Here is a 25209-nt window from a genome sequence, read left to right on the forward strand (position 1 = left end):
CTAGACTTTCCTGTTACTTGGTTCTGTGGGGTTGAGTGAGGTGTCTTGCCTTGGGATGGGCTTTTCATGTTGGCATGACTCCCGCCTTCACTAGGATGGTAGAGAAGGTATTGATGCTCACACCAGGCCTTGCAGGGTGACTCAGAGTTAACCAGAAAAAGCAGTCTGGGACAGCAGTGTGTCACATTGGTGGTTGGTTGTTCACAGAGGCTGAGGCCGCTTAGGGTTTTCTGTCATTGAAAGCAGTTAGCATGAAAATGAAGGATGTATGCATGGCGAAGAAGAAGTCATCCTGACAGGGAGCATACGAGTGCCTTCTGGCCGAGTCTGGGCTGCTAGTTGCACTGCTGTGGGTATCAGTGTTGCACACTCAATTCTAGTTCTGCTTTAGAATTTCTTCTTTGTTGAAGTACTTTGCATGAATGTTCATCTCTGTACTCCTAACTCTAAACATGTAAGATCTTACTCATCTGGTAAAATTAGACCTCGGGGTTTCTCTTTACCCTGTCTTGTTTCTCAGCTGGGGAAAAAGCCTGGGAGACAAGTCTGTTAAGGAACGTTGTCCTCTCAGCAGTGAGGACAGTGTGAGTCACTGCAGCTCGTTGCTGGTATTTTGGTGCCAGTTTATTTTTAAACAGTTCTGTGCAAGCAGAGTTTCCTTGTGGTTCTGTTACTAAGGCCCCGTAATATTTCCATATGTCTTTATGCATATGCTTACTTATGCTCCTGACTGCGCCATGTGGACTGAGTCCTGGTCAGAGTCGGATCAGTGTTTCTCCAGCTGCAACAGCAATTTTCTAAAGTGGGAAGAGTGTGTTGTTGCAGCACTTACAAATGTTGGCAAGAAGGAGCTGGTCTGAGAAAGGTGTTGCAGTGGCTTGGGGATGTCAGGCCTCCAGTCCCTCCTCTGCCTTGGGCCCTTCCATCCAGGTCTCCTGGTTGAGGGCACAGGCAAAGGTTGGCTTGGGAGATATTGGTGCTGTATGCCTAGTAGCCCTTGGTTCTTAAGAGCATCAAACATGAGCCAGTCCCCCCCCCCCCCTGCATTTTGTTTAGAGACAACTTCACATTGTAGTCCAGGCTGACCTGGAAATCATTACATAGCCAAGGCTAGACTTGAGCTTGTAAAAACTTGTAGAAGTCCTCCTCAGCCTCTTAAGTGTTGGATTGCTGGTACGAGCCACCATGCCTGTTTTGGTTATTCTTATTAGCCACTTATCTTTGGACTTCATCGAGGTCCTAGAGAGCCGTTGTGCTAATGCTGGTATTCTGACCACATTTACTTTGCTCTGTGGTCCATGCATTTGGGATTATTCTATAAGGTTCTTTTCTGCACTCCAGTTCTTAAAGAAAGTGTATTTCCTAGATGATTGTCCAGGATTTAAAGATAGTCCCAGAGTACTATGCATGGAAAGAGACAGCACAGGTCCATCTCCAAGTCTTGTACTTATAGAGGTCACTAGTTCAGGAGTAGTGCATGACGTCATCTCATACTAGGTGCTGAGTATGTGTTTGGTTCTTAAGGGAAGCTGTGCTGGCCACATGTTTTCAGGTTCTGCTGTCTATGTGCATGATGACTTGGAAGACTAAAAGTACAGCACTGACTGATCTAGCCGCCCACACTGATTCCTCTTGATGCACAAGCAACCCTCTCTGAAGAACAAGAGCAGCATAGCAAGGTGGCCGTCTATGTTATGTGCTCCTGGGATAGGAAATCCTGTGACTTAGTGGATGGACCAACAGACCATTATAGAAGAATTGCCCATCCTCTATTTGTTCAGGACATTTTTGGTTAGTAATTTAAGTAATTAGTCTTTTTCTTTTCCTGTGTACTAGTGTGGGGCCTTTCATGAATGCAACTGAGAGAATCAGTGCACATGGACCTGTTGATATCACACAGAACTTGAGCTCTGGCAGAGACACTAGCTCCTTTCGAACCCTCCTTCCCTGTCTGAGTCAAACTCAGTGATTTGCACCTATTCCTGCCCCACTTGGGAGAAGGCTTTATTCTGCTTTCTACTCAGGGCGTAAAATGCATGTGTTAGTTTTAGCACTGGCCTTTTGATTTTTAGCATTAGTCCAAACAGGACTTAGTACAAGGCTGGGATCTTGTGTCAGCAGGATCATGAGCGATTTCAGTGACATGAATAGGCTTGGGAAGCACAGACTGTGTCTTGATTTACAGCAAGATCCTGGAAAAGAGAGGCAGGCTAGCCACTGTGGTCCTAGTGAGGATGCACACACAAGGCTCAGATCTGATGAAATGGGAATGCACTTGCAGCCTTGAAGATCACTATAAATATGCACTCTAGCCTCTGGTCTATGGAAGTTTCCTCATAATCCCTTTCAGAGAAACTCCCTTTAAAGTCATCAAGAGATGAGTTCTATTCTCTTTTTCCCTTTTGTTATTTCAAGACTGTGTGTGTGTGTGTGTGTGTGTGTGTGTGTGTGTGTGTGTATGTGTGTGTGTGTAACCCTGGCTGTTCTGGAATTCACTATGTAAACCAGGCTGGCCTTGAACTCAGAGATCCTTCTGCATGCTGGGATTAAAATCATGAGCCACCATACCTGGATGATTAATTCTATTCTTAGATGATGATTGTGAACACCTAAAAAGATAAGGGACTTGACAAAAGTTCCACAGATGCATTGAGTGCAAGTTTTTAATGAATCTTCAAATTTTGACCCTGAGATCACTGTAAAAACTGGCATTTGATAATAATATTTTATAAGATAAATAAATCAATTAAAAAAAACTGGCATTTGGCTGGAGAGATGGCTCATTAGTCAAGAATACTCCTTGTTCTTCTAGAGGACCCAGGGCCAGTTCTCAGCACCCATGTTCCTTAGCTTTAACTTTAGCTCTTGGGATCTGGTTGATCTTTTCTGTCCTCTCTGAGGACACTAGCTAGCATACATGTAGCATGCATTCACACAGATGCATAATTACAATCTGAAAGTAGTATTGTACTTCTGACTCATGAAAAATTATGGTGATTTTGTTTGTTTTTGTTTTGTTGGGTATTTACAGCTTTAATTTTTTTGTTTTTTATGTGTGTGGGTGTTTTGCCTGCATGTATGCCTGAACACCATGTGTGTACAGTGCCCAGGGAGGCTAGAGAAAGGCATTGGACCCCTTGAACTGGAGTTACAGACAGTTGTGAGTTGCCATGTTGTTGCTGGGATTTGAATCTACTGCTCTTACCCATTGAGCCCCTTCTCTGGCTCCCAGAAATTATGATTGGCACAGATTTACTGGTTTTTGTTTGAAGGTGTAGGAATGTCTAGGTATACTTTTCTTTTAAAATTGGTGTTTTGGCTGGGCATGGTAGTACATACCTGTACCTCCAGCACTTGGCACACTGAGGCAGGAGGATGTTACGGTTGAGGCCAGCTTGGGTTATATAAGTGCACTCCAGACTAGTCTGAGGTACCTAGTGAGACTTTGTGTCACAAAACAAATGTAAACTTGACATTTGAGACAAGGAAGTGATCACTTTCAGCACACTGAATAATTCCCATTGAACTACTCAAGTATGCTTGGTTGTTTGTGGACACATCACAGACTTGAGAAGACAGTAGTCCTTAATATGCACAGGGTGAAGTTCTCTTGCAGTTCTGTTCTAAAGGTGGTCCATATATAAAATCTTGTGTCATTTATCTAAAGTTTCTTAAAAAACAAGACCAGCCTGATTCCTGTATCCTATGAACAGTGAAAGGAGGAGACATTTAAACAAATGTTTTGAGTGTTTGCTTCCATGTATGTATATGTACCACATGTGTACAGGTGCCCATGGAGGCCAGAAAAAGGCGTTGGATTCCCTGAATAGGGGTTAGAGACAGTTATGAGTCACCATGTGGTGTTGGGAACTGAACCTGGGTCCCCTACAAGAGGAGCCAGTGCTCTTGACAGGTGAGCTGTCACCTCTTCAGCTCCTAAAATACGGAAACTCTAAGTAGGCATGCCTGTCTGCTCTTGCTCTCATAAGAGTTCTTCCATTTCCTTTTCTGTCCATTCTTACTCATCTATGATAGCACAAGTTACCACCTCCTCTGGTGTTCTCAGCCTATTGAATAACACAAACAGTGACTCAATCACAGGGCTGTAAACAGGCAGTGAAATGTTCCAAGAGACAGTGGCATTCCTTTCTCCTGCTCTAACCTACCCTTTAAATGCAAGTGAAGGATGTTACTTGGGAGCTTGCCCTTTAAACTGGGTCTGAGAGATTTGCCAGCAATCTGGAGTGCTGAAGCCAGAGTACCTGGGGAAGCAACCTGACAGAAATGGGAAGCTGCACAAGTGGGGACCACCCCCCGTCGTGGTGCTGACTGTGACCTGAAGGGTGAGGATGTGGTGGAGTCAAGCCCAGGACCACAGTGTGATGGATGCTGTTTGAGAACATGGAAGGGAGAGATGCTGATCTGTACAGTGGAGGAAAGCAGGCTACAGTGGCTAGGTGCTGGGGATTCAGCTGTAGATGGTTCGAAGGGCCAAGTACTGAAAATGGAGGGCCCAAGTGGGTGGAACTGTTCTATGCTAACCAAGGAATGTCGTTTAGAATTAGAGATGTCATGGGCCTGCCAGCATGAACGTGTGGAAGGTGGCTCCTGAGTGGGAATTGTATGTGTGGCAGTGGGGAGTACTTCTCTGGGTTACTTTAGGAAAGTATAATTTTCCTCACCCTTCTTGATGGTCTCTCCCTCTCTCTATTCCTCCTGTGGGAAGAAGGGCCCTGAATGTTGACTGAAACCAAGTAAGACCAACCTCATCCCCCTTTTCTGAGTTGTTTTTGTTTGTTTAATGTTATTTTGTTTTGTTCTTGTTTTCCGGGACAGGGTTGCTCTGTGTAGCCGTGGCTGTCCTGGAACTCGCTCTGTAGACACCTGGCTGGCCTCAAACATGGAGATCTGCTTGCCTGTGCCTCCAGAGTACTAGGATTAAAGGCATGTGCAACCACCATCTGGCTTTAATTGGGGTTTTTAAAAGTGGTTATTTTCAGGAAAATGGTTCTGTTCCCTCATGAAGCTCCTAAAATTGCTTGCCTCTTACCAGCCCACTCTAGTTGGTGGGCTAGTCTGTGTCATACATGGTTGAAATCCTTCTCTAGTCAACTCAGTTTTCAGGTAGTACTTTCCAGGGCAACTACATCTTCAGGGAGATGCTTTTTGGAAGAAAATAATTTAAAATTATACTCCTTCTCTAAACTTTCATTAAGCCAGGCAGGTGCCCTGGGCAGGTGGGGGACCAAGTGTTGGGTCTCAGGCAACTCCACTTAAGCAACCTTTAGAATCCAGCATCTTGTGACGGCCAGTTCCCCGCTCATTGTTGAGTGCTCCACACAGCATTCCAGAGAGAGAAGTCACTTTATTTGCTGATCTCTATCACTTCCTTTAAGGAATGTTCCCTTTTCCAGATGAAGTCACTGGAAACAAAATAGGTTGTGACAGGTAGCTGAGTTGAAACACGTGTTTCTTCTTAACCAATGGAGTGAGGCCATGTGTTAGCTCAGGCCTGAGCAGACGGCATGTCATGTGCAAGGTGACTTGGGTACTCAAGAGATGCAGGGCACCTGTCCTTTATAAGGGACGGACTGGACACTCGCTGAAGCTGGCAGCAGAGGGCTCAGCTGGGCGTTCGTTTCCTGTGTGGTTGGAGTGAGCAGGGCTTGAGCTTTTCATCTTTGTTGTTGCGCCACAAAACCCACTTGTAATGAGTACAGTGCTAGGCTCTTTCAACCTTTAGAAGGATTTGAAGAAAAGAGCATATAATAAAGTAGAAAGGAACAGTTGCATTGATAAAGTAAAGCCACTAGAATTAAAACCTTTTCAAATAGTTTCCTTCTGTGGATCTCATCTCTTTGAGTCAAAGTCACTCAGACTCTTTAGTTCAGCTCACCCTAAAATGTCTGACAAATTTTAGCAGAGTGAATAGTACCCAAAGAAATGTGGAACCATGTCCTCAGAGTTTCCATTTGTGGTGTGGTGCATACCTTTAATCCCAGTTTTAATCCCTTTAATGCTTTTAATCAGGCAGAGGCAGAAGGATTTCTATGAGTTTGAGGCTAGGATGCTGACTCTCTCATCAGGTCCGTAGTGCAGGAAGGACATTGCAGATAGGAGGGAACTGGCCGTACCTGGCAGTGCTAATGTCAGTGGAGTACCTACCTACTTGGTTGGAGCTGTGTGCTCTGGGGGATGGGGTGGGGTGGGAGGGCGAGCTCGGGGACCGGCAGTTTGGTGGGAAGACCTGGAGCTGCAGCTGTGGTGCCATGGTGGGGCATGCGTGGTCAGTAGGTTGACCTAGACTGTGAGAGGGTCACAGTGTTGATATGTGTGCTGGAGAACTGCTCGGAGACATGACAGCTAGCATGCAGGGCAGAGGTGACAGTGGCAGTGATGATGCCGGAGTGCAGTGGAGGAGACAGGCTGGTGATCTCCCTGGGTGTGCAGAGAGGAGTGAGCAGCCTAGCAGCGCATGGGAAGACCTTGAGTGAGGGTGTCCTAGGATGTGGTCATGTGGGACCACGCTTCATCTCAACATGGCATCATTCATGAAACAATGTTTTTGCCTGTTTTGTATTTCTTTCAAAAGCATTCTGTGTGGTTAGATGACATTTCAAATAGCTTAGGAGGCTTTTAACAGTTTTTTCCCCATGCCAGGGGCACATGTGTCTGAGTGCGGACCATGCAGTGGTGAGCTTTGAGAAATCACAGTTGCTGCTGCCCAGGGGGGCACATGTGTTGCTGCACTATAGCTGCCTGTGTTCCCATCTCTGCACAGCCCTTGTGCTGGCTGCCTGCTGTCCCAAGCTTCAAGTGTATTCCTCTTCTCCTTTTAAGTCTCCTCTCATCCTTCTTTCTCAGACAGAAACTTACTGTTGGGACAGCTGGCCTTGTCGGTTCTACTTGCTCAGCCTCCGGGTGCCCAACACACAGGTGACACACAGGTCCGAGCCACTTCTCCCAGTTATGGTAGCAGTATTTGAGGGGCATCAAAGCAGCTCTGATTTTTTCAGTTTTGTGTTTTCGCTGCTATGAGCAGTCCTACAGTGACCTCTTGGCTCTCCTGGCTGAGCTTATCTGTAGGGTAAACTTGCAGCTGAAACAGGTCTCAGGATAGATGGTAACTTCTCACATTGAGGGTTGGACAGTATGCAGAGGACAAATGCAAAACACAAGCTTGGTTTTTGTTTTTTTTAAGATTTATTTTTAATTATATGAGTGTGTGTGTGTGTGTGTGTGTGTGTGGAGAGGGGACATGTGTATGTGGGACAGGTGCCAAAAGAAGCCACCCACATTGGATCCCCTGGAGTTGGATGTTTAGGAGGTTTAGTTTTCTGACATGGACTGGAAACCAAACTGGCATCACCTGCAAGAGCAGTGAATGCTCTTAACTGCTCCATGCTTGGTTCTTAATAGCATGCCTTACTGTGGGGCATGCTATTAAGCTGAGCACAGAGGTAAAGTCCAAGTTACTGTGCATCCTGTAGATGAGACCCCATTGGTCCCCTCTGTAGCTTTTGGTGCTGACTTCCCTGTGCCTAGTACAGGGCAGGCCTGTCATTCTCCTGTCCCTTTACCAAGAGGCACCTGTCTCTTTACATCTTTTGTAGTCTTCTGAGACAGTGCTTGATCTCAACAAGCCCCTGCCCCTTACACTCCTTTCCCTAGCACTGTATTTCCTCTGTCCTAGAATTTAATTTAACACACTGTGTGGCTGTGTCACTTAGCTGCATGGCAGGGTACCCTAGGGGGATATCAGCTCCAGGAGGACAGAGACTGAATGTGTCTTACTTATGGCTACTGTCCTGTCAGCAGTTTAGGACAGTTCCTAGTACATGGTAGATATTTGTGGAATGAATGGCCAACTGTGTCCTTGTTTAAGGAATGCTGGCTGCCCACCTCACCTTGGGCTGCACAGTGGCTCGGAAGTTGCAGACATTTCCTAGGGACCAAAGAATTTTCTGTGTAGGTAATGAGTAAGAAAGAAGCTTGTGTACTCATGGGGACTACAAAGTTGCCTGGAAAGGCTGTGTGTGTACCACTGCTGCCCTCTGTGGCTAGTGCTTGGCGAGGATTTAAGAGTAGAGCTTGCTCTTCTTTCAGGGAGACAAGCAAGCACAGTTCTTAGACCATTGCTTTCTGCAGTAGCCTGTAGGCCTCAAGAAGGGCCTCTTGGTTTTCCCTCTGGAATGAACTAAAGGGATTAAAGGGAAGCTAGAAGTCTTATGTAACACATCCTTTGTTTACCTGATACCTGTTATCAGGCCAGAAATGGTAGGAGGAGGTTATGCCAGCCTTTAGCTGGGGCCAAGGGCAGATATGACCTCCTCTGTTAACCTCTAAGTTTCTGCATGCTGGCAAAAGACTGGTTCTGGGACACACATTGACATTGTACAGCAGCAAAGCTGTGGAAGTAGGGACCTAGGCTCTCTTGCCCCATTCTTGCTCCTGCATTCCTTAGGAGTGCCTCTTAAAACAGGATTGCTTAGTAAGTGTCTTAGGAGAACTTACTGTGTGGTGGCCTTGTGGCCAGGTGGCCTGGAACATGTTCTGTAACCAGGCTGCCTTGAACCCAGCAGTCCTTTTGTTTCTTAAGCTTCCTAAATGCTGGGATTTCAGGCATTGGCTACCAGTGTGGCTTTTTAGAGTTTTCTTGCTATCAAGTTGCATGTTTTCTGCATCATCAACTGAACTGGATTTAGTATATCTAGTCATGTCTGTGAGGGTGTATCCAAGGTACCTGAGAAAGGAAGGCCTACTCTAAATGTGGGTAGCACAATTCAGTGGGTGGGGGTCCTAGGCTGAATAAAAAGGAGGATGTTGAGTCCATCTCTGCTCTCCAGGCTGTGAATGCAGTGTGACATGCTGACTCACACTGGGGAATCTTTCTCACTATAATGGATTGTGTCATCAAATTGTGAGCTCAGACAAATCCTTTATACCTCAAGCTGGCTTTGTCTCTTGTGTAACTGGGATGTTAAGACCTCTGGGAAGAGCTGGACTGAGGCACTGTCTATTGACTCACCCATGATGGGCAGTTCACTGAGTGGCTGCAGAAGCTCTGCCTCCCTCTAACAGGTCCATAAGGGAGTAGCCCTTAGCTGGGAGTCCTTGTGCACCCACCAAGTCACTCGCTCACCTGCCTAACCTTGTACTGAAGCTCATGATGTGCAGTATGTGTCTTTATCCTCCTGGCTGATGGGATGGAGATCCCCGAGTTTTCCTCACTTAACTAGCTCCATCTTTAACATTGAGTTTCTGGAGTAAACTTCTCCCTCAGCAGCAGCACTGGGGTTCTCGGAGCTCCGAACACTCTGCTCACGAATTAGAACTTAGTTTCTTTAGGAAGAAGTCACCCGTCACTTTCTGAGTACCAGAGTGTGGACTGCACAAACCATATGCTAGACCCAGCCCATGTTTAGAAAAAGTGGTGATAGCTTTTTGTGCTTTTCTGCTCTTCTAGAGTCTTTATTCACTCTCACCCCCAGTGTATCCCTGAACCTTGGCCTCCAGTCTACCACCTAGCCACACCTTAAAGCCCATCCGAGCCCCTTAATGCTACAGGAGGTGGCATGTTCCATCCTGCTCCACAGAGGAGAATGATGAATCATGAAGGCACATGCTTTGGCCATCACTGTCAGTAGGGAAGCCCCAGAGCCACAGCTTCTGTCCCAAAGGAGTGGCCTCCAGGCCTGCAGCAAGCTGAGTCTGAAGAATATGGGTGGACATGCAGCAGACATTGTGGAGTAACTCTGTTAGGGTTTTCTTTTTCTCCTCCCCTCCCCCTCTGCTACTGTGACAGATATAAAAACAGTGTAATGGGAGTAAAGGTTTGTTTTGGCTCATGGTTTCTGTCCACAGCCATAGCTCCATTGTTTCTGGTCACAGCAGAAGGGTGTGGGAGAGCAAAGCTGCTCATCTCCATAGGATCAGCAAAGTGCGTGGGGGGGGTGTGCAGGGGCATGTCCCCAGTGACCTCCATCCTCCAACTGATGCCATTATGTCCTCAGTCTTACAGAGCAAAAGCAGTTTGGGGGATTAATGTGTTGATATCATCAGAGTCTTCTCAATGATTGGGACACCAACTGAGTAGCAAACCTTTAGCACAACCTCTGGAAGATGTGGAACTATATCCAACTACAGCAGGTGTGGGGACAGTGGTTTGTATCCTGGATGCTCATTTGCTTGCCTGTAAAGTGACAACAGGAGCATATGTGTGTAGAGGTTTTGTGGAACAAACTTGCTGCATAGGCTCAGCATAGACTACCTGTTGGTACTGAGAGCTGTGCAGAACATGACAGCTCCATATTCTTACCATGTACTTCTACATAGGAAAAAGAATTGTACCTGGCTAAAGCAGGTTTGCTGTATTTGACACAAACATGGCTGCCTCCAGAATAAGAGCCTTTTGGGGGAGCATAATTTAGCCATTGCTTAGTAACTAAATACTTACGTGGCATCATCAGGTAACTTTTCTAGTTCCTTCCTTGATGATCTTTGAGTGTCAACCTGTGTGGTTAACTATGGCTGGTTTTGGGTGCCACTTACCTTTTCTTGTTGATAGCTGGTTCTCACACACAAGGGATGGCTCTCATGTTAGGGTCCCTACTAGAAGAAATTTTGGTTGTGATTGTCAATAATTACCAAGCAGTTTTATTTAACTTACAGCATCAAAGGACAAAACATTTCTTCTGTTTTCATTTAATTAGTATCTAATCCTTTATTTAGTTCCCATTCTAGCCCAGGCTAGAATTAAGATCACTATTTATTTATGTACTTAAATTTTGAACAGGGTCTTACTATGTTGCCTAGGCTAACTTTGAACCTCTGGATCCAAGGAATCCTGCTTTAGTTTCCTGAGAAGCTTGGGGTTAGGCACACCGTACCACATGCAGCTATATTTAAGAGAATTAAGGTGTAGGCCATGGTCCATTTGTATCCCTGACATTGACCCGTTCTTGAGACTTAGAACCGTATCTATTGGACGAATGAATGAATGAGATGTGCCAACAGTAGTCACTAGTGAATGAGAGCCAACAGTGGTTGGCGTGGTAGGCCCTTCCAGTGTAAGCTGACCCCTGATGCTTCAGGTTCTCTTTCCTTCTACTCTTTTCTCCTCACCAGCTCTGCTGCCTGGTTGTGGCTGGTGGTTCCTGTGGGCCTAGGAATTGCACTGAGTCATCTTGCCATATTTAATCAGCAGTGCTGATCACCTCTGGTCTATGAAAGGACTCAGATGTTCAGTGCTACAGGATGCTCCTGTGTGATCCCAAAGCCCGAGTGCCTGTTCTGTCACACTGCCAGCTGTAGATTTCCAGAGATGAGGTTCTTTGGCTTGATCCATTTTGACCACCATATACAGGAAGCCAACTTTGTTGTTTGGTGAAAATAAAGAAGCAAGTTGAAAGGTTGTATTTAGAGATACACAGGACTATGGCTGGCTGCTCTAGAACGGATGGGGGATTCCTGTGAGACTCAGGTACAGCAGTGAAGACTGGCTAGGACAGACAAAGAATGAGGGAGAGAAACCCCAGCAAACAGCTTTGGAACAATTTGACCTCTACATGGAAAGAAGTCAGAAGTGACTCCAGTGTCTTATCATATATTTCTGGATAAGAAAAGTAAAACTGAAAAACACACAGAACCGATGTAAGGTGACCAAAGGTGAATGACATCAGCAAAAGAGACTCCTGGAAAGGTCATAGGAAACACTGACTACAGTAAATGCTGATGCATGAGACTGCGGGGCCAGAGTGACGGCAGAGGATAGGAGCTTGGTACTCAAGTATGTGCGCTCCCTCTCCCCTCCCTCTCCACGCCCCTAAATATAAAAATGAGCTTTTTTTTCTGTTTTTTTGTTTTGTTCTGTTTTTTTTTTTTTTGTTTTGTTTTTTGTTTTTTTTGTTTTTTGTTTTTGAGACAGGTTTTTTTTTTTTTTTTTTTTTTTTTTTTTTACCCTTGGCTGTCTTGGAATTTACTCTGTAGACCAGATTGGTCTGGAATTCAGAGATCCGCTGCCTTTACCTCCCGAGTGCTGGGATTAAAGGCATGTGTCATCATTGCCTGGCAAAAAAAAAAATGAAATATTTATAAAAAGATTTAGAATATGTGGTGCCTTTCTGTTTGGCTATTCTCCTGTATAGGAGGCAGCCACGGTGCCCAGCCGGAATGGCATGATCCTGAAGTCCTACTTCCAAAAGGATTGGAACAGCAAGTGGACACTTGGTTCAACCAGTCGGCTTGCAAGATCCGCAGACGCAAGACCCAGCAGGCAAAAGCATGCCATATTGCCCCTTGTCCTGTGTCCAGTCCCATCAGGCCCATTGTGAAGTGATCTACAGTTAGATACCACACCAAGGTCCGGGCTGGCAGGGGCTTCAGCCTAGAGGAACTCAGGGTGGCTGATATCCACAAGAAAATGTCTTGCACCATCCGCATCTTTGTGGACCCAAGGAGGCAAAACAAATCCATGGAATCACTACAGACCTCCATGCAGCACCTGAAGGAGCCGCTCCAAGCTCATACTCTTCCCCAGGAAGCCTTCTGCTCCAAAGGGAGACAGTTCTGCTGAAGAACTTAGATTGACCACCCAGCTAACAGGGCCTGTGATGCCAATCTGGAATGTGTACACAAAGGCCAGAGTCATCACAGAAGAGAAAGAATATTAAGGCTTTTGCCAGTCTTTGCATGGCCTGTGCCAATGCCTGGCTCTTTGGCATTTGAACAAAAATGGCAAAGGAAGCTGTGGAGCAAAATGTTGAAAAGAAAAAGTAATGTGCAGTTGGAGAGTTGCAATAAATTTTCCATAAAGCAAAGCAAAACAAAACAAAAAAAATATGGCAATAACAGCATGGATGCACGTAGTTTACACCAGGCTCTGTGGAGAGAATCACTAGTCAGATCCAGAGTGAGCTACTACTGCTCAGTCCCACCAGGAGGCCCAACAGGCTTCTCTGAGGGTAGCGCTTCAGCTAGCTCCTGAGGACCCTGCTGTTACTACAGGCTGTGAGCCTTTATTCAGCACCCAGCTCCAGAGCTAGACAAACTCCTTCCCCTTTCTGATCTAATGAGGCATGTGATGACTGCTGCCTCATAGGATTACCAGTTTGGACTGAACCAAGCGCATTCATGAAGAACACATAAAGCTCCTGGCAGCAGGTGGCCACCCCGAGGAAGAGAAGCTGACAGTCTCAGAGAAAATGCTTGTCTCAGAAACAGTAACAAAACCCCAGTTCCAGAAACTAGTGTTTCTCACTATCTTTGGGCAGTGTGCTGGGTGGACACTTTTGTTGTGTGAGGTAACTCTTGTCATTGCTAACTGTATTTATTAGTCAGGGTTTCTCTAAAGGGATAGAATGTACACACACACACACACACACACACACACATACACTTCATTAGTGTAGCGTATAGGCTCTGGTCCAGCTAGCTAATCCAACAATAATATCTTTCTACAAAAAAGTCCAAGAATCCAGCAGTTTGGTCCACGAGCCGAATGTTTCAGCTGGTCTTTAGTGTACACCAGAATCCCAAAGTAGGCTCTGTTACCAGTGAGGGAGTGGACTGGTCGGCAAGAGCAAGCAGGCTAAGAGCAACAGTTCCCTTCTTCCATGTCCTTTATATAGCCTACCTTTAGAAGATGTGGCCCAGATTAAAGGTGGGTCAACCCATTTCAAATGATCTAATCAAGAAAATAACTTCTCTGGGTATGGACCCTTTAGTCCCAGCACTCAGGAAGGAAGCAGAGACAGGCAGATGTCTGAATTTAAGGCCAGCATGCTCTACAAGGTGAGCTCTAGAAAGGCCAGGGAAATCTACACAAAGAAATCTTGGGGGCAAAAAAAGAGAGAGAGAAAGAAAGAAAATCCCTCACAGGTGCACCCGGCCCCTTGAATTTCAGTTAATTCCAGATGTTGTCAATTTGACAACTAAGACTAGGCATCTCACTAACTTCATGCCATGTGAGTAAAGCCCCCTCATCCTTATTTGATATGGCTGGCTCTCAGAGGAGCTGCTGTGGTGTCTCTGTGTCATAGTGGACACATAGAGACTTAGAGCTCTGGAGTCTTGGAGGTACTTGTGAACCTCAGTGAGCTGACCGTCAGTGGCAGGGCAGGGAAGAGAGCCTGAGCCTGATGCGGAGGAGAGACCGATATGCTGAAGTTGGTGCCATGTATTCAATAAAGATGCCCTGCCTTCTGTCCTAGAATGTGAAAACTATAACTGTTTGTTTTTCCTTTCATAGGTCTGCAGGTTTTGAGCATCTGATCACTGAACTGGAGTGTCTGCTGCCACCCCCTCATCCTCTACAGAAATGTCTGTCACCTACGATGATTCTGTGGGAGTGGAAGTATCCAGCGACAGCTTCTGGGAGGTAATGGCCTCCCCTTCTGATGAGTGCAGATCCGAGGTTGCTGGCGTCCAGTGTACCTTTGGTGTTGGTAGAGTCAGGAGGAGAGGAACAGAACTCAAAATCACCTGGGCACTTGCCATCAAATGGGTTGTGGAGGAGAAAGGGGCATTGGTTTTTAGAGAGTGCTGGAATGTTTTAATCTTCAGTAGAGGTGCAAGCTTACTTACCTGGAATGTCTGATCTCTCCACAAGCCAACGGGTGTTTGTTAAAGGTCTTGATGGCTTGTGCTCTAATATTGTTGGGTGTCTAATGCAATGGGCAACAACATACAGTGGCAACCTGGCTCAGTCTCACAGATTTTACATGAGTGACCTTGATACGCCATTATTTTGCGTAGTGCAGGCTAGTGACCAGAGGGCCTGGATCTTGATAGAGGATCTACCTGCAGCCTGTCCTGGGAACTCCCTTCCTGATGAAATTATCCAGGGACTTGTTTTGATTTTGGAAGTCATTCTCCCACACCCCACTTATTTTTCCTGTCCACTAAAGAAAAGCTGGTTGTATTTTGTTGGTGGTGGTAGTGGCACTAGGCATGGAACTCTGCACTTCATCCACGTGAGGCAGGGGTCCTCACACTTGAGTTTTGACTCCAGCCAAGAAAGTAAACTCTTAACCATATTCTACCCTCATGGAAAAAACCTCTGCAACTTCTTTCCAAGACTGAGGACCAACCTTGCAAGATGGCAGGCCTGTCAGCTTTGACCCCCAGCTGTGCAGTGACAGCTTAGGCACTTTGCCCACTTTACCTGATTGTCAGAGTCTTTGTCTATAAAAGAGAAGCTATTACTGGCTCCTGGAGAGGCTGCTAGATAAGCTGGAATGTGGTCTTCAGCGCTGTGTGGATGCCTTTCTGACACAGGAGGCTCCGGGGTGGGGTGGGGGTGAGTGCAGTCCTGGTGTTTGCTGAGGTTAGTGTGAATGGAAACATGGTCACGGGTGATCATCAGGTTTGAGAAGAGAGCAGAGGGCTCAGACTTCACTAGCACTTTTCTGTCCTGAGTTCCAAGTAAAAAGGCTTTAATTGTTTAAATACATATTTTCCCCTCTTACTTGGTGTATTCTACTTTTAAAAATTAGAGTTCCACATTACTCATTTTTAAGTTTCTCAGTTTGAATAGCTGATTAAAGATTGATAATTAAATTTTATCAATTAAAATGAATTATCAATTAAATTGATAATTAAAGATTGATTCAGTTACCTTTAAATTTGTTCTCTGGTGTTTGCACTTTTAAACAGTCAACAAGCAAAGGATTCCTTTACTAGTTAAGGAGCCCCATTTCCTTTCTTTCCTTTGCTGAGCAGTAAATCCCATTTCCTTCCCTTTCCTTTGCCGAACAGTAAATTGTTTTCTTTGCTGAGTGGTGAATCCCATTTTCTTCCCCTTCCTCTGACAACCAGTTAGAGAAACAGAAGGTGGCAGAACTGTGGGGTAGAACTGAACATCTGGATCTGGGATAGGAGGGAACTAGGCATTCCTGAGAGTTAGTTACTCTGGGACAGAGGCTGCCTGTTTGTTGTACAGCAGTAACAGCTCCAGCCATGGGCCCTCTTAGGGCCCTGTAGGTTAAGTAGAGAGCATCATCCAGTGCTGATGGGAAGCCTGGTGAGGTGTTAGGCTAGTGTTTCATGGGAACACCTACCCATGTGCCACAGAGTTCAGTGTGAGATCATCAGAACCCTGTAGAAATGAGAATGAGAAAACATCATCTGACCCCTGAAAAGCAAGACATGGGCATGAAGGGTTTCCAGGTACCCCTTGTTTTGGTTTCTTAAAGCACAAGTGTCACAGAGTTTAAAACCCGAAGATCAGTAGATGAGAACAAAAAAAGCAGAGGACTCGTCCCAGTTGGAAGGGTCAGAATAGGGATTTGATGGGTCACAGGAAGTTGCTGAGATGCAGGTCCCCCTGAAGGTGTGTATATGATGCTGCATCTGTGACAGGGAGTGGTGCTACAGGTTATAGTCGTGGGAAGAAAGACTAGACTATCCTGCAGTCCTTCAAGCCTCACTGAGACACTGGATTTGTGATAAAATATTCAAGCCCTGGATGTCAGCAGCGATTCTGTAGGCTGTAGCAAGGAATCAGCAGAGCCCTCCCACTGGCTTGTGCTCTCACTTCTCAGTATGGAAACTGAGGAGTGGTTTGCTCCTCTTAATGGATGTGCGGGCTAGTTTTATGTTAACTAGACAAAAGCTAAAATCATCTGAGAGGAGGCAATCTCAGTTGAGAAAATGCCTTCATAAGATTGGGCTCTAGGCTTTTTTTTTTTTTTGCATACCAAGCTTCTAAATAAGAAGCATGGCACACCATGCCCAGAAGTCAGAACACTGAATTCTGATGTAGCATGAGTGGCTGGAAGCCGGCTTGTAGAGGAGTCTACAGTCCTCAATGTGTTTCTGAATAGAGGCCTGGTGGTCTGAGCACTCACTATCCAACCTGAGGTAATGTGCTAACCAATCACAGTCCATAGGCTTCCACTCTGTAAGTGGCTCATGTGTAACAAAGCAGATGCTGTTCTCTGAAACCCTCTCTGGAGTGGTTCTCTCTGCACCTTCTTTACTGACCTACGGTCATTGCTGTCTTTTAGGGGATGCCTTGGTAACAAAGGCAATTTGGCACCCAAATGTTGGAGATATGAGTACATAGGGTAAAGGGAAAAGCAAAACTTGGTGCAGAATGGGTAATTCTGTGTTGGGCCAAGGAGCAACTCAAATGCAGGTGGTAATGTGCCTGCTAAAAGAGAAAGGAATTAAAGTACAAATGCGTAAGTCAGAGAAAGTTTGGTCTGAGTCTCTACAGATACATCTTTGGTTTCCTGTAGCTTTATCTAGAGCTGTGGCAGAGAGCTTTGAATAATGTGTTGAGAAAAGAAGATCCAGCTTCCTCGCCTAAACCTTTCTAGTCTATTATTACGGCCATAATTGGGTGCCTGGGGGAGGGCTGCAGTTAAAGCACTGTAGACTTTCCTAGTAGCAAGTAAAGATAAGGTCAGTGATAAAAACAACAAAGAAGAAAGCAAGATGGCACTAATAGAAATTCTTCTCACAAAAGAGGACGCTCCCTGGCAAGAAGGCCTCAGCACTCTTCCTTACATCCTTCCTTGAATGCATTGCTTGAATATCGCAGCCTAAAAGGTGACGAATCTCAGCTGTCACCACATTTAGATCCTTTTTCATGGCTTTGTACAAGTTGTGATGACTGCTGGCCAAATGAGCGACCCAAAGTCTTTCCTTTTCCAGTGAAATTAAATCCTACAGTATCCACATGACCTTGAAACAACCAGCAGTTGTGACTATAGTGAGAATTTTAGTCTCTTTAAAAAACACAGAGGGCTGGAGAGATGGCTCCGTGGTTAAGAGCACTGACTGCTCTTCCAGAGGTCCTGAGTTCAATTCCCAGCAACCACATGGTGGCTCACAACCATCTGTAATGAGATCTGATGCCCTCTTCTGGTGTGCCTGAAGACAGCTACAGTGTACTTATATATAATAAATAAATAAAATATTTTTTAAAACCCACAGAAACACTGTTAGAATATTTTCTCATTCATCCCAGGTGTAGGAAACGCTCTTGCAAATGTAGCATCACACCTTTAGTGGCCTCCCTCAGGTAGCATGCAATGACTCACAATTGCTTTCAGCAGTCTGCACAGTCCTTAAGTGACATTTTTTTTCCTGCTTTAATTCCTCCAAACAACAGATTTTTGGTTTGGATATAATGCCTGTGCCCCATTTCTCCCTTTAGGACCTTTGCAGGGGTCAAATCTCAGGGGCATTATGGCAAATGGATGTCATGCATACTGCCTTGTTCAGTCAGAATAAATGTTCATGTCATGGTAGACACTTCCCTCTTCTCATGGCCACACTGATGATGGGGGAGAAGGTCTCTCACAGCATTGCTCACTAGAATGTTTTGTGGTAGCAGAAGTCGCCCTGCTCACCTCTCCTTCATCTTTAAACACGTTTGTCTCCAATGGAACATTCACGTTATTAGGATTTCTTATAATCCCAAGGCCAAATGTATTGGAGAACATGCACAAACAGATTGATAGATGAGCTGTGGATCTGAATAAGGCTCACTCTTAACATCTTATTAACAGGGCATTACTTACTTTAAGGGAAAAAAAAAAACAGATGACAAGAGGAATACTCAAGGTCATAAACACTGGGCACCTATGGCTATGGTGATCTGGAAAGACATAATACCAGGTAAATGCCAGTCACCGGCGCCACTGCTTAACCATTGGGAGAGGTTTCCCTTGTGTTTTTCCAGAAAATGAATGTAACCTCTCTCCACCCCACCTGGCTCACCAGACCCTGGATAGCTGAGATCAGCACCCACCCTGCTCACGTGTTCACTTACTGCACTGACTCTAACTTGTGCCAGGGCTGAAAATTACTGGGTATTGGAACCTAAGCCTCTCTTGTTATCAGAGGTGCAGGCAAATTCTCAGCTGTTTGTTAATGGCTCCAACCTATTTCCTGATATGAGTCCTCTAAGATAAAATTCTAAAATTTGGAATGATATTACTCCCATGCCCAGATACCCTCTTTGCTTTCAGAACTCTTAATCTGTTTACCTATGTTATTATCTCTTCAGTTGTAATGTATTGGTTGGCATATCCCACTGATCGATCAGGAAGCTCTGCTCTTAGGAAAGCAGAATGATATAGAGGGCAGCACTGTAGGAGAAACTTCACTCGTGACCTGGCACACTGCACTTCTAAATAAGTGTGGCACAGCACTCTCTAGAAGTCAGAAGTAGCAAAAGTGGCCAGTGGCTTATCTCTGTGTCCTTTAATGATCCATAGGCATTGCTGTCTCGTCAGAGGATACCCCAGTAACGATGGTGTTTTCTTAATTGGCGATTGATGGAGGAGGCTAGCCCATTGTGAATGGTGCCATCTGTGGGCAGGTGGCATGGAGAGCGTGGTGCTACTTATTGGCCTCTGCATCAGTTTCCGACTCCAGCTTCCTGTGTGAGCTCCTGCTCTCACTGCTTTAGATGCTGAACTGTGATGTGGAGCTGGGATTGGAATAAACCCTCTCCTCTCCAAGTTGCTTTGGTCATGGTGTTTCATCACAGCAGTAGTGACCTTAAGAAGATAGAGTTGCCATCTGCTAACATGCTGATTCTTTTGGACTGTTGATGGGGAGGTTCCCCGGGTTGAGAATTTTGTGAATAAAAGACCCTAGGCTACTGCAGTGTCCATGATGAGAGGTATCCTAGCAACTTCTCAGACCTTTCCGTTTCCACAGAGTGAGAATCCAGATCTAGCTACCATCCAGATTAGACCCTGAGATGACATTATGGGCGTGGAGAACAGAGTGGCGGCATTGTTTTGTGTGTCGATGTCAGAGGAGTGGCGCTGCGCATCGTTGATGTGGTGTGGATCATGCCCTCCTGCCCCAAGCTTTCCGCAGCCTCGTGTTTCCAGGCTAGCTCTGACTACCCGAGAAGTGTTCCTTCCCAGAGCTGTTATTCATCTGACTATAAAGTCCCATCAGACTAAAGTAGTGACGTTTTATTCACTATGACACCACTCTGCCTTACATAGCCCTTGGCACACAGCAGGTGTTTATTAAATATTTGTGGGTGGCAAGGAGGAGTTGCCAGAACATCAGATGCTGAGAATCAGGAATGCCTCAAAATCTGGAGCTGGCTCACTAGTGTTGGAGGCAGACACAGCTCATTTCAAGATTCCAGAACCATGCAGGGCCTCTGGAGGTCACCTAAGCTGCTTCTGCCTCCTTCCCTGGGTGGACAAGGTGAAGAAATAGCCAGAAAAGAACTTAGATACCTGCCATGCAGCTTATGAGAGTACAGCTGGTGGGAGGAGCCTGACCTGCAGTGTGAACCTCTGGGACACAGGGCGCATAGGTGCTGTGTTCACCTCACCCTCTAGCTCCAGCAGAGAAGATAACTGTTTACATCACATGCTGTGGGGCAGAGCCAGATCTGTGTTATTCTTCTGTGGGATATGGTGGAGGAAAGAGGGCCAAGAGAACTGAGGGGCTTGACCACAAAAATCAAAGGTTCTTTTAGTCTGTACTGTCACCACCTGCAGAGCTGTAATTAAGTACACACCCCCAAAGCCTATCTGCCATTCCTTGTGTCTTCCAAGCAAAGAAGGTGCTACAGCTTGTAGGCATCCTTTATCAGTATTGGGTCAGACATTTGAGTTCCTAAGCATGGACCTGCCAGGAAGAACATTGCCAGCCTTCTGCTGACAGATGCTTTCCTCTTTCAGGGATGGGAGAGGGCAGATGTGTTTCTTGAGCCTTCATTGTGAGAGGATAAAGTGTCAAGTTGTCTTAGTAGCATACAGATCTGGGATTCCTGGGACGAAGCTGCATTGGGGTACAGTGGAAATAGGAGTGGGGACTGGCCCTGCTCTGCTCTGCAGCCCTTAATCCTCCCTGATTGACTCAGAGGGGGCCATGGCATATGGGCTGTCTCTTCCTGAATGATCATGGCTGGTCATCACTCTTCTTAAGATGGGAACACTAATATTCCCACCCAGTAAGAGTGCATGAGATGGTGTGTCACAATGAGAATGTCACTCCCTGCCTGGCAAAACACAAATATTATTGTGATGCAATTCAAATGATAGGATGTGTGACACTTTTGGCTAAGAGAGTCTAGTCCAGCTAAGGACCAAGACCAATGTGCCTGAGGTGACTTTGAGAATCTGTGGCTATGGGCTCTCTGTTTGCAAGGGCACTTGTCACCCCTAGCTGGAACATTTGTCAGGACTCAGGTTGGAGGAATCAGTTCCAGCAGCCAAGGGATGCAGGTGACGCAAGTGCTGGCAGGTGGACTCAGCAGAGTGTGAGTGGCCAGGGAGGCGCCCATGGGGAAGACAGGCTGAGCCATTTCTCAAGCAAGGTACTGTGGGCCGGGCAGTGCAGGTCCACTCTGCACAGCTCCCCTTCCCATTCCTGCCTATTTACCTCCTTACAGTGGTGCAGATTTCATTGTCGTATTTCCTAAGCTGTTTATCCCTGCTTCATGTACAAGCATGTGCGATTTAAACAGTCTCTAGTTGGTGGTGAGGCTACCACACATCTGCCTTTTGATCTGTTACTGTGCCACGAATCCCCTGTCATCCCCAGTCTCCTGTCTGCCTGGGACATGAGGCTGTCTATTAGCCTGACCAAAGGTTCAGGTGTAGGGGTGGGTGGCTGATGACTTCAGTACTTCCTGGTTGCTGAAAGCAGTCTGTCTTCTACTACTCTATCTGGTAAGAGCCTTGCTCTACCCTGCACTTGAGATCTCTCTCGTGTGTGCTGCTGACCTATAATGTAAAGAGGTCCCTAAGGGCGCCATTGTGTTTTGTGGTCCTTTTCCCATCTTTCCTTGCAGTAGCCCTGTCTTTTTCAACCTTGGTGATTAGGACTTAGATTTTAAAATTAACTCCCTTGCAGATTTTCAAAAAATTGTGTGTGTGTGTGTGTGTGTATTGGTAGGTAGGTAGGTATACTTTAGTACAGGTGCCCACAGAAGCTGGAGGGGAATCCTCCTGAAGCTGGAGCTAGTCAGTTGTGAGCCATCTAACATAGGTGCTGGGAATTGAACTTGGTCTTCTGGAAAAAGCTCCTGTCAGCTGATCGATCTGTCTCTAGCACCACTTATTGATTTTAGACATAATAGTTAGGAGACAGTGTTTATAGTGTAAAGTTGTTCAGGATGTCTGTCTCTGAACAGAAATCTTTAGTTTTTGGTGGAATAGCAGGTGTGCATTCATGTAGCTTTGTGAAATGCTAAAGAATCCCAGCTTAACTTGTAGAGTGTGCTGGCCTACATGCTTTCTGGTTACTCTTGTCGTTTTACTGTTCATGTTTTTATTGGAAGCCTGCTGCAGAAGACCTAGAAGAAGAATGGGCAGAGACATTGGTCCACGTACTCTAGACCTTTGGTGCTTTGTGCATTGTGCAACTTGGGTCTACCCAGGCCTGGTGTGCCAAAAGTGAACCTGGCTGTGGCATAGGACAAAACTGGCCATTGCCTGCCCAGAGGAGAACAGGGTAGTGTGGGCTACAGATCCAGGCCACTGCCTTCCAGCTTCCACTCTCATTTCTAGATTAGTCTGGTGATAGCAGAGCCTCTCTGTTCGGGTTCCTTGCGACACTGAGGCCCTCTCTGGGGAGGGCAGGGTAGGGAATTTCTTAGTACCCCAGGACCCAGGCTACTCTGGTGGGAACATGAGATTGGTAGTAGTCTCCACTTGGTTCCATTTGCACAAGGCCACATACTCTCCCTGAGCCCTCGGCTACATTTGGGTAATTTACTTGAGGTAGAGTAAGTTACATGTTATCTCTTTCCTCTATGCCTGTCTGTGTGACCACCTATCCCCAGAAGCAATCCCAGGACCAGTTTAGATTTTTCTGCCACCTCCAGACCCACTTCTAACAACCTGAAATGTCTGCTTGCTGAGGCAGCCCTCCTGCACTGGGGACTAGGGGCTGCCCTTCATGTTTCAAGAGTTCTTGTTTGAGTGTGGCCGCAGCTGCTGTTGGGCTGCATAATTTGTGGTTTACTCGAAGATGTTCTTTCTTTTCCTGAAATCTTTTCCTCTGGGCTTTAACCTTTGAAAAGTTGAGCAGGTTTCCAGATGCTAAGATAAGCATCTGGATTTTCATCTCCAGTTTAGCACTGCTGTGACAAATGAACACTATATGTGGTTCCCTGTTACCATGGAAACTCAGTCAGGTCCACTCTGTTGGAGCTGACCTTAACCTACTTTGTGTGTGCTTCTTTTTCCCACCCTTTATACCCTGGTTTCACCCCCTATGGCTAGATAGAGAAAGAAGGAGAGAGGGGGAGGGGAGAGGAGAGGAGAGATCTGAACCTAATTTCTTTCTTCTTTGAGCACAACTACTAACAAACTGCAGCCAATCCCCTTAATGCCCCACACCACCCACCCACCCTGTCACTCAGGGTCCTAGCATTTTATACCCTCTGAAAAGTTCCTAGAATTCCAAATACCACATAGTTGCAAAAACTGTCTGCAGCTGGAAAAACCACAACTCTGCTAGAGCACGAAGCAAATCACAGTCAGCTGCTTCAAAGCAACCCATATCCTTCCACCTGGAATTAAGATGAATTAGAATATTGCTATTTTTTAAAGAAACCAAAATTCCATAATTCTCACTACACTCTGTTCCTTTTGCCACCAACCCAGCGGTACTGAGTTATGTTTTATTTTGTATTATTCTTCTGTAAATTTCAAAGCCCCATTCGAAGAGGAGCAAGTATACGTTGTGGAGATTTTTTTTTCTTTTTGTGGTAAGGAAAAGGAAATGCTGAGGTATTGAGTCACAGCTCAGCTTTAGCTGTATACACAGATGAGCCTCTGAGGAGACATCAGCTCTGCTGGGGCTGCGTGGACTCTGGAGCACATATGATTAACAGTGGGTTCAGGTGGTCCATTCTTTAGTAAATGGGTCAAAGTCATGCTGGGCTTCTGGTTTCCCAGGCTGTCTGCCTTTTGGGGATTATGTGTCCTGCAGTAGGCCACTACCTTAGCCTTCCTAGAGCTCTGGATCCAGGAACAGCCTTTCTCTCTAGTTATTGTAGCCACCATCTCTAGCTCCTCTTGCATGTGCATGCAGTACCTGCATGTCTGTTCTTTTGCAAGGTGTTATCTTTATCCCTCTTGCAGGTCATCTCCAGCACCCCTCCTCCTCCCTTAGCTAGCTCAGCACTGGAGAAGAGGGACTTGAAAGTGCCATAGCACTGCAGAGAGGGCTGCCCACCTTCCATCAGAGGCTTGGAGGCTGAACGATGTACTGCTCAGTCAGTGGGTAAAGAGTGCTTAAGAGTTTGGAGATACTGGTAGCAAACTAATGAGACTGTGCAGTCCTTTTCTGTGCTGTCTTCAGTGGGCCCTTCCAAGGCAGCAGCTTGAAGGGTGAAACAGTCTGAAGAAGTTGTTCAGTGGTAGATAGATACTGGCATGTAAGCATGGTGGCCAGGTTCAGATCTTCAGCATCCACAAAGCAGTGTGATGGCACATGCCTGGACCTCAGCTGAGAGATGGAAACAGGAAGATCTCTGGATTTGGTGGCTAGTACAGTTAAAGCCGTGAGTGTGTGCGCGCACACACACACACACACACACACACACACACACACGTAGAATGATTAAAGAAGATGCTTGACATTGACTGTGGCTTCACTCCCATGTGCACATGCATGTGTATATACCATACACGCAGTATTGAAAAGGTTTTCATAGCCATTTCTAATTTAGACAATCTAGCTTCTCCTTTTGTATGTGAAAAAGAATAGCCAAAATCTTGCTCTTGATAAAGATTAGAATCTGAGCTTTGCCATCTGGGCTGTCCTACTAAAAGTATTTTTAAAAGTGCCTTAAGCTCTAGCCCAGCCAGTGTGACTGTGCAGATTTTGCCAGTTCTCAGCTACTTTAAGCCTCAGTTTCCTCATCTTTGAAGTGGGGGATAGTTGCTGCCACTTAGGGATTAGGCAATGTGTGAAACACCTATGAAGGTGCCTGGCACCTAGTAGGTGCTCAGTAGGTGGGAAAGTATATGTACTGCTCTCATTGGGAAGTAATAATCCCTAAATTGAGAAATGAGGATTTAGTAACATGTTACCTGCTTGTGTAAGCCACCCCTCCTCCATCTGCCAGAAAACCTGCCAGCCTCCCTTCTTCCACCCTGCTCCTTGATCATCTGCCTCCTTCCCTGACCTGCTAACTGGTTTCTGCCATAGGATCTGACCTGGAGTTTTATACTCAGAAGCTCCAAGTTGGTGACTTACTTTTTT

At 45.9% G+C, this 25209-nt stretch overlaps 1 protein-coding gene and 1 pseudogene across 4 annotated transcripts in view; both read left to right on the top strand.

The window, feature by feature from the left end:
* Positions 1–25209, top strand: part of PACSIN2 (protein kinase C and casein kinase substrate in neurons 2) — an 85667-nt gene that overhangs the window by 43355 nt on the left and 17103 nt on the right. For all 3 annotated transcript variants that reach the window (XM_080938932.1, XM_080938934.1, XM_080938933.1), the window contains exon 2: positions 14249–14377. In XM_080938932.1, the coding sequence (XP_080795058.1) occupies positions 14318–14377 (60 nt within the window). In that variant the 5' untranslated portion in view covers positions 14249–14317. The remainder of the gene's footprint in view (positions 1–14248; positions 14378–25209) is intronic.
* On the top strand, positions 11459–12777 carry LOC308438372 (large ribosomal subunit protein eL13-like; annotated as a pseudogene). Its single transcript has 2 exons — positions 11459–11482; positions 12147–12777. The product of its transcript is annotated as a large ribosomal subunit protein eL13-like (transcript).

This window comes from Micromys minutus (genome assembly GCF_963924665.1).
Source record: "Micromys minutus genome assembly, chromosome: 27".
Taxonomy (NCBI): domain Eukaryota; kingdom Metazoa; phylum Chordata; class Mammalia; order Rodentia; family Muridae; genus Micromys; species Micromys minutus.